The 9,956-nt window shown below is 36.7% G+C and overlaps 1 protein-coding gene across 2 annotated transcripts; it reads right to left on the reverse strand.

Annotated features, from left to right (window-relative positions):
• Positions 1 to 1,176: 1,176 nt before the first annotated feature.
• LOC6625120 (rho guanine nucleotide exchange factor 25) lies at positions 1,177 to 9,673 on the reverse strand. Of its 2 annotated transcripts, XM_002049464.4 has the most exons (7): positions 9,253 to 9,673; positions 8,019 to 8,192; positions 7,568 to 7,901; positions 2,108 to 2,194; positions 1,939 to 2,043; positions 1,745 to 1,876; positions 1,177 to 1,681 (listed from the first exon to the last, which is right to left on the reverse strand). In XM_002049464.4, the coding sequence occupies exons 1-7, from the start codon at positions 9,516 to 9,518 to the stop codon at positions 1,238 to 1,240; spliced, it is 1,542 nt and encodes a 513-aa protein (XP_002049500.1). In that variant the 5' UTR covers positions 9,519 to 9,673; the 3' UTR covers positions 1,177 to 1,237. The 2 variants fall into 2 exon arrangements, with proteins under 2 accessions (XP_002049500.1, XP_015029772.1); XM_015174286.3 differs by lacking the exon at positions 8,019 to 8,192.
• Positions 9,674 to 9,956: the final 283 nt, after the last annotated feature.

Genomic DNA, 9,956 nt, shown 5'->3' on the forward strand with positions numbered 1-9,956 from the left:
TTCTGGTTTGGCCTTTGCCATGCAATTTTTCTCAAGATGGATTATTATTTTGGCAATTGCTTGACCGGATAATCAGAGCATGTTCTTAGATTTTGATTTACATACACGCTGGCACAGTGGTCAAATAGATAAGATACTAAAGAAACGAATTGAAAGGAGAGACATTTAAATTTAAATTTACAAAACTAAATTTGAGAAAAGTATGGCAGCTCCAGCTGAAATGCCTCAGAGCATACTTTTAGGTGCCTATGAATATTGGGTCCGTGTTCTTTATGCGAATGGACAACCCTAGTCAGGTATGTTGACCAAATAATTAGATTAGATATTTGTGTTTATAAATATTTTAACTATTATAAAAATAAAAGGAAAAAAAGAAAAAGAAAAAAATTCTAACAATAAATAAATAATTTCAAAAATTATATTAAATAGGGTATTTGGAAGTTTTGTATATCATGTGATTATCAAAACAAATGTTGTAAATATTATATGCACATTGGAGATATGTGCACAAAGAGATGTAATTGATTTTGTAGAATTTAATATATGGTTCATGAAACACGACTCAATGATCAATTGAAGAAAAATTTGGGTAATTTCCCTTTTTTTTTGTCCTAATCGAAATTCAAACATAATTTACGTTGCAGCAGAAGAGGCAGGAGACCCAACTTGAGTTAGAAGATATATTTTTGCCATTGTAGATAGAAAATACGTTTACTCCTTTTGGCATACTCGAAGTCGTGACCATGGTTCATTAGTCGCTCCACGAGAGCTCAGCCTTCCATGACAGGTTTCCTTGGTGCGCTGCAGCAGTCTGTCATAAATTCTAAACAAATAGATTTGTCATAAAATTTTGGTGGCCACTGTAAGAGAACGTTGCAAGCAAGGATGGCCCAAGGAGCCTGCTCCTTTTTGTGAATATATACGTGTGTGTGTGTGTGTGTGTGTGTGAGTGTGTGTGGCAAAAAAGATGAAAAGCTATTTACATTTTGCATTTGCCTGGCGCTCGAGCTGGGCAAGGACAAAACAGCGGCACTGCAAAGGCAATTTATCATAAATATTTGTCAACTGCAGCAAACTTATTTTACGCTCGGCCAGGCAGGAGGCGGCCGGAAGTGGTCGGATGTTGTCCGGATGTGGCAGCTGCATGTGACCAGCAGAGTGGCAACTACGTACGTGTACAAATAACTTAGCTTTATTCTATAGCCTAGCAACTAAGTAGTATAGCATATAATTAGCGCTACAAGTACTGCCATATCAGCCAGATGGCTAGCACCACACCCAGCACCAGATCCATGGGCAGGCTGAAGGTGTCGCGTTTCGATTGCTCGTGTCGCGCTATCTCGATGATCTTGTGGGTGGCGAGCAGCCACTGCTTGACTACAGACGCCTCGGATGCCACAAAGGAGTACTCCTCACGCTTGGTCTTGTCCTTATCGTGCTGCTTGACCAGCAGATTGATGATCTTATTGGCATTCGACGTAGCCAGCTCCAGCGGACGCTGCAGCTCCACATGCTCCCAACTGTAGTGCTGGCGATAGGCCAAACGACGTTTGCGCACCTCCGTGCAGACCAGACAGCGATCGAAGAGGAATATCTTGGCGCGGTATCTTTTTTTGGTTGGAAGATGCTGTGCATCGAACTCTGTGGAGCGTCGAAAGTGACCCTGTTGCTGCAGATCAAGCTGAAATTGGCAGTTGGAGTTTCTTTAGTTTCTTGACGATCGGCGGCTATTCTAAGTACTCACCTCGTTTAGCTCATCTATGTTGGGTATCTCCTCTGCCTGATTGACCACATCCAGCTGCCGTCGCATGCGGGTTTCCAGCTTGCAGACAGCGCTCAGCACGGGCTTACAGCTAATGCCGCTCTTATAGAATTCCTATTTATAATAGCACATCATATATATGGTTCGGCCTATATATGTACTATATATCTACTTACCGATATGAATTGCTGTAGCAGCAACGGATATCTGGTCAGTCTTTGTATGGGCTGCACTAGAAAACTATCAATGCCCAGTTTGTCTTTTATTGTCGTCTGATAGCTCTATAAATAATTCATATTCCTCATATATAATTGTTTTCATTTATTTTATTTTATTCTCGCTTACCTGCAGCCATTCTCGGTTCTCTTGCCGCAGCTGCATGGAGGACTTTTTGCCCATGGTAAAGTCCACATAACAATAGAAATTGTTTTTCTGTAAATAATCAAAGTGAAATTTAAAAAGCTATAAGCATTCGTATTCAAAGTGCTCGGCGCAATATGTATTAAAATATTATATATTATACTAATATGACTTTAGATAAAATCTGAAAAAAAAAATTTGACACACATGTTTAAAATTAATTTAACAAATTTGCAAGCTTTTTGTCAAGCAAATGAAAGCGAAATAAATGAGCACACTATATTACAGAGCATGTTAGACTATAAGATACTATGTATGATTGATTGAAGTAAACAATTTTAGAATATAATATTAAATACATATTCGTTTAATCTCGGATGCAAGTGATAATAATAATAATAACTTTTTTAATCATTTAAAAAATTAGAAATTATTAATAATATTTATGGTACTTTTGACCCTTTTTAAAAGCAGTTTTAATTTTCAAATTTTTTTCAAATAGTTAATTAAATCAAGTTAATTTTAGATCATGTGGCAGCATTCTCTTTATTTTTCCCTCTGCAGGGTATTCGTACATTCGAAATGAACAATTTTCATAGCAATTCGGTAACAATGCAAATGACTCAGTAGCAAAAAATTTGTGTATTTTAAATTCATATAGAAAATACCCTGTGCATAGATTTATAGTTTATTCTAGAAGTTCACAAATTTGTACTGTTGTCTTAGCTGCCCGTGCGACACGTACGACAATTGTTTAATGCAATAATTGAAGACATTTGACATGCAAATGCAGCCAACAGCCAGGAGCCAACATTTTGAGACGTATCAACGAATCAACAGCTCGAGGCAAATGCAAATATTGCCACAGCCCCAGCGAATTAAGCCAACTAATCTGTGGCATGTCAGCAAATCGTATAATTATTATTCCATTTGATTATGGGTTTTGATTTGCCAGAGGGTGCTGTGGTGTGGTGTGAGGCGGGGGCCAAAGCTTAACAGTCAGCTCGACGGATAATCAAATTAAATGCATCAAAAACTACAATAAGCTAAATATATATTTTGCATTTTGAACCAGTTTAGTGAATTTTCATTGCACCTATCTAGGCGGGTGCGAGAGAGAGGGAGCACAAAGGCAACGAGTGGAATATCAATTTTTCAGTGGCTTTGCCAAGGCTCACAGTTGGTTTGCAGTTGTTGTTGGTTCCGATTGTGTGTGCGTGTGTGCGGTGTGGCATTACGTGACTTAAATACTCAAAAATTATGATTTCGCCAACAGGCAAGTTTTACTTATATACATATACATATATATATATATTTATTTACTCTTATATCTACCAATGAATGTGCCGAAAATGAACTGGGTAATGCCCAGACTTGAAAGTGGAGCCATGTGAACTGTATTTGCTGACAAAACAATCCACAGCTTTATTTTTGTGACAGTCTAAGTAATTGTTGGGTTAGGTAAGGTTAATACGGGTTGGCTTCAAGAACTTTTAATGGACGCTACATTTGAAATTGCTTAAGCCACCTTGAATTGGGCGCAGCTATGAATTAAATGTGTCAATCCGAGAGCTGAGATCAGATCAGTTGACACTTTGCAAATAAATAGTGTAACTTAGAAAGGAATTGGGAAAATATTTGTTAAATTGCGCATATTTAATTTTAAATGAATTCAATATGAAAGAACAGATTTCATTTACAGTCAGCCAAACATTAATATATGAAAATTATACAATTAACTAAATAATAATTATTTAAATATAAAGAGGCATAATTATTACCTTGGACAGTCATAGCAAACTAAAATCTAGCTCTTATCCAAAATATTAAAAAAAATGTTACTCAAAACAATATCAAGAAAGTAAAGCATTTATCTGCAAGGGTATAAAGGGTATAAGTGCCCCAAAAACTTGGTATTCGACCAAGCAATGTCACGTTAACTATATGATTTACCATTTAGAACTGGGTCATAAATCATCATAAGCTATCAAAACATCAAATCAGTGAAATTCAGAATAAAACTTGAATGTGTCTTCCCAAGGCGATTCGAAACAGCAGAGCCCAATTATTGCAATGACAGCTATATGATATAGTGATATGATCTGGATGGTTCCGACGAATGCGAAATCAAAAACAGTTGTAGAATGTTTCATCAATGTCTAAAATAACAGATAGACAAAAGAATATACGACTATCAATGACGAGGAAATGCCTCATTAAAATAACACATATTGCGTACGAAATCGAAGACAATATAAATATAATATTATTGTTAGTAGTATATTATCATTGGATTCTTTATGAAAAATGTAGTTTCACAAGCAATTTATTACGAAATTAAAGATCTCAATTTCAGCTGATATCTACAAGTTTGTCACCATTTGAAGGCAACTTATAAATTATATAGACAAGCTTTTTATGGCTGCTTTCGATGTGCGCTTTTTGTGAGATTTATGCCCAAAAATCAATTGAACAAGTTTTGTACACGAGAAAACCAACAACAAACTGGTTAAATAGCAAAAATAAAATTAAACCAATAAAAAAAAAAAATGGAAACAAATCATAAATTATTGTGAGTCTAAGTGAAATCATTAATTAAACGATTGAAATGGGAAAACTAATCGGCTGGGCAATTATCTTTGAAAAGCCTCATTAATCCGTTCGACAAAATGCTGAAAGGGAATACATATCAGGCATCTATTTAGATATTTTGTTTATAGAGCGCGTTGCCAAAACATGGCAAGAAAAATATGGTATATATGTATAAACAAATTGCAAACTTTTATGATAAATATTTTTCCTAATTCTCTTACTCTCTTTAGATATTCTGCGATGCTGTGATTCAGCTTGTCTGAGAAAAGAACGTGAGAAATCAAAATACATAAATCAGCTAGCATGTTTGTCGCGCATTAAGCCAAATCCCCAAAGGCTTAAGCGAGTAAAATAAAAAATAAAAAAAGGATACAAGTTCTTTGAAATTGGGGCCTCGGGAATGTTACCTGCTATGCGTATGCTGTCAATATTTGGGCAAACTTTTTGCCCGTTCTTGGAACCCAACATGACATAAGATCACATATTTGTTCTTATATTTATGCCCAGACACAATATACACACATGCACACGCACACGCATAGAAAGCCGTCTCGCAATTTCAATTTAAATTGATTGTTTGGCTGTCAACACTCGCCGCTGTCGCTCGCCACATGTTGCCGCAATAGAGAAACACTTGCTACACTAACAGATTCCACAAAAGAACAAAAAAATCATCAAAGCGTACTCACATTCTCTGGCCCACTCTGCTTCAAGGCGACATTATCATTTGTAATAAAAGCTAAAAATTAAGCTATACTCGTGATTTCACAGAAGAAAACAAATCAAGCGAGATATAGATATAAAAGCACACACACATATAGATAAAGCTGCTGCAAGCCCCAAAACAAGCGTAGACCCTAAATTTGATGACGTCAACTCTACATGAGAAATTCGCTCATAAAGCGATTTCATGTTGTTTGGGAGTTTCGTAGTTTCAAATAGACGCCTTAATATTTATTGTAAACATTTCTGTGATTATTTCCAATCTTATCAAGGGGCTTTACTGGGTCTCGTCATCCTCAGCGGATTTTGTTGCTGTCCCGCTAATTGGCTGAGTCGCAAATAGCCAACATTTTGCTGTTTATCAATTTGTACTTAACATTTAACTGGTATTGTTTGCCTTTTTCAAGTACCCCTCGAGTAGATGAAGTAAGTGGGGCATACCAAGTTAAGCTCAAATTAATAAAATCATCTTACTTGGATGGAGCTACTTATACACACATGTAGCCTATATATTTGTCTTTATCTATATCTATACCCTAATCGAAATACTTTAACAAATTAAATAAATTAATACATACTCAAAGATATTCAACTACTATGCTTCTGCTTCTTTGGTTAATTATAAAAAACAGGGTATACTTAAGTCGAGCCTTTTTTGAGCGTTCGTCAATATACGCTCATGTCATGTAGGCATTAATTGTGTTTTTTTTATCGGACTTTGTCTAGACAATGATTTCTTATGAGTGAATAATTGCACGAACTCTATCCTGGGCTTGGCCTAAGCCAAGTATCTTGTTGCTGACATCCCAAAACCCAACTTATAATTGTTGTAGAACCATTTCCTTGAGAATTCAAAATAAAAAGTTTTAAATATGCGCAACTCTCAAGCATTTTAATGAAGGCCTTAGTCAAAAAACTTAAAGAATCGTGACACACTTATCAACAGGTGTGAATTAATGTGTTTAAGACAATGAATAACTCATAAATACAATATACGATAAAAATACTTAAGCTAAAAATTAATAAAATTTATATTTTATTTAATTTAATTCGGCTTTTAATTTATGAACCGCAGCGACAAGTGTTAAGTTGAGTTGTGCTTAGCATATTTACAAATTATTTTCTTCTCGTATTTATAACCCACTTACAGATGTCGACGGCTACGTTAATTTGCATTAATTGCTGAACCCAGAAATAACTGAAAGCCGATGCTAAAAATACAGTCCATAAAAATTTGTGCCAGTCAATAAGCTAGCAGAAAACGACATAAGTAAAATCTTAAGAAACAAAAAACAAATCTGGCAACACGAAATCTAAAGACGCGAGAACGTCAGTCTCACAACAAAAATTGCAGGTGTCGCACTCGAGTAGGTAAATAGTTGGAAGATGAAAAAATTAACTTGGAAGAATAGGAAACTGTGTGATATATGATTTTTGAATACCCTAACAGATACAGCAATAAAAATATTGTACTCAAAAGCATCAAATATTATAGTATAATATTTAATATTAAAATATATGAAAATATAATATAATAATAATATATACAAATTTTATATCTTTAAATTTCATATAAGCCATTATCAGCATTATGATTGTATTCATTCATTTATTTTTTTTTTTATATTGGGAAAACCTCAACAACTGAAACAATTCGTTTCTCATAATTATTTTGTCCCACCGTTTCCATAATTTATTATTGTTTATTTGAGCTTATCACCGTTATCAAACAACATACTTGGCAATAACCAAATATATACACCTAAGATAAAAATCTATTCTTGATTTATATGTGCGCTTAGAACAAAGGCAGTTTAGGCAAAGCAAGCTCCGACTTTCAAAACTCACAGCCCATGAAAGAGTTTGTTGTCTTTGCACTAAGCTACAAATTAGTTAATCAATGCTAATCGGCGACGAGTGGAGCTCATTATGTTAGGGTATAAAAACCACAGCTTGAAACAATAGAAAACTGGCTGGCAAATATTTGAAATTGTAATTTGCTTGGGCGGTAAACTGATCGATTGGGGCATCGATTGGCCGCTTTAGAACCGGCCGAACGGCTACTTAATGGAATTGACGGCTTTTATGGGACGTGGCAACCGGTGTCGACCCACGCCACACGCTACTCACCTCAAAGTGCGTCGCAAACTCATCGAAGAGGCCTTTCAGATCGCGCTGATTGCGCAACATGAGCGGCAGAATCTCTTTGTCGTGCAGCTCCAGAATTTCGGAGATGTTGCCCAGCAGTAGCTGCTGTCGCTGATCGCCGCGTAGTCCTTCCGGCAGATCCTCGCACTGATGCAGCTGGCCATAGTTGGCGAGGCCCTTCCGCAGATTGTTCACATAGTTGACTTCGGTCTGGATTAGTTCATCGATAATGAAGCTAATCTTCTTGGAGGCATATATTTCCGTTTGATCGCAAGGAAAGAGATTCTCTAGCGAGAGCGTGTCCTCATCCTCGTGGCTATGGCAAAGCAAAGGCAAAGAGAACAAGATTTCGATCAATTAACATGTATCTGAGGACGGCATGTGGCGAGGCTCCGCTGGCGTTGGGGGTGGCATTGGGCGGCACATTACTTACTACTCATCGCTCAAGGTTTCGAAACTGAGGGTGTGTGTGAGGAAACCATTGTGTGTGCTGTATGTTGGTGATGAGTTGGGTGTTGCCGGTGTAGAACTTGTTGTTGTTGTTGCTGCTGCTGCTGCTGCTGTTGGTATTGTTGTGCTTGTGTTGATTGAGTTCAATGAGATGCCACTGTAAGCACAGAACAAAAGTGCATGCAAACAGATGAGAAACACAAAAAAGGGATAACAAATGTGTGTGTGTGTGTGTGTGTGTGTGAGGTGTGAAGTGTGTTTGGGTAATACATATAGAAGCTGATAAGAGCTGTCTGGGCACCCGATCATAAAACTTTACTCAAGCTTACAATTTGAGATTCTTCTTATACATTTACTAGATCTACAACTTATTTAAAAATGAATGCTTATATTTATTGAGGCACTAGTTTGATATAAAAACACCATTAGATCGAGTAATGTAGTTTTTTAAGTACACAATCTACGACTCAGCGCATGTTTGCATATCTAAAAATAATATTTTATAATTGAATTTTGAATTTAACTGCAAGCTCATTAAGATAGTGTGCTGGCGTACAGGAAATGTCAATTTACAGATTATTTGTAGCAGAACAAAGATTGCCCAAAAATTTGAAAAACTTAGACAAGAAAAACTGCCCCCCCCACATTAACCTATAAACCTTTTATAAGCCTTTTAGAATTTTCCCAGTCATCACATCCGTTTTGAGCTTATGCAGTATTACAATCTATATAGCACATTAAGCCAACAATCTTTATAAGATCCTTATCTACAGTATTACTTCCTATGCTTAATTTAACAACAACTGAAATGATCAATAAACAGGGCGCAACAATAATTCAACAACCAAGCCATGTGCATGTTATTATGCAAGGCACGTCTGGGGCGTTCCTAACTACCGAAGCAGTCGTTTCTCTGGAAACCGTGTAAAAATAAAGCTAAACTCATAAAGTAAACATACGCGAACAACATTATCTTATCACGTATACGCACAGTTTGACGTTGTAAAATATTCTTAGAGGCAGCCCAAAGGCCAAGCAACAAACCAATAAGAAATGCACATAAAAACAATTATAATTTGTGGCTGTGACATGAAAAATGATGGACAGCTGTCAGGGAAAGTAATTTAAAAGCATCGAGAACCACAGGAAAAAACCAATTGAAGCAGAAAGCACAATCGAGGGAAAATTGCAGAAAAGCTGCGAATTATTCGACCCACCTATCGCTATCCATAATGCTCGCCTGCTTCTCCAATTTGCCGTTTGAGGTTTTTCGCGATAAGGAGCCATTTTTGGCAGAAGTTGGTGTTGTCGCGTCGACATTACCCGATATCGGGCAATCTGATTCAGTAACTGTGCCAGCGATATCGGTACTTTTCGTATTATCACTGAATATATGTAAATAGACGTTAAGCACCTGCACAAAGGCGATGGCAAGAAATGTTAACGCGACGGGTATCACATCGAACCAATTGATGGCAAACATGTTGCACTGTTTCACAATTCGTAACACTAGCAGATATCAAAGCATTTGACAGGCCATTGGTAGCATTTAATAGAATAATATACGCTCAATTCGATTGCTTCAACCAAGCACAAGATCGGCACATTTTAGGCCGCACGAACCGCTGCGTGGCAAATGCGAAATTCAACTGTTCGAAATTTTGCCATAAAATTCAGTTGCTCGCTGTGCGCGCTGAGCTTTCGCAGCGATCGCCATAATTTTATGGCAAAAGTTCATGCGCTCTCTCGCTCTCTCGCTGTCTAACTGTGTGTTTCTTGGCAGCACGCGTTAGTTATTTGTTTATAAACAAAATATGAAACTGTAAAAATATTGAAATATCTGCTGGAATCCATAGTTTTACACTTTTGCTTTCTGCCTGTTAGTCTAGCCGACAAGAATGAAGAATTTTGATTTTATGCG

Source organism: Drosophila virilis, chromosome 5 (assembly GCF_030788295.1).
Source record: "Drosophila virilis strain 15010-1051.87 chromosome 5, Dvir_AGI_RSII-ME, whole genome shotgun sequence".
Classification (NCBI taxonomy): Eukaryota; Metazoa; Arthropoda; class Insecta; order Diptera; family Drosophilidae; genus Drosophila; species Drosophila virilis.

Excerpts from the sequence above, each read along its gene's own strand:
- LOC6625120 (XM_002049464.4), bottom strand. The coding sequence starts at position 9,518 with ATGTTTGCCATCAATTGGTTCGATGTGATACCCGTCGCGTTAACATTT. Across the intron at positions 2,195-7,567 it reads AGTTTGCGACGCACTTTGAG|AAAAACAATTTCTATTGTTA; the intron begins GTGAGTAGCGTG and ends GATTATTTACAG. Across the intron at positions 1,682-1,744 it reads ACATAGATGAGCTAAACGAG|CTTGATCTGCAGCAACAGGG; the intron begins GTGAGTACTTAG and ends TGCCAATTTCAG.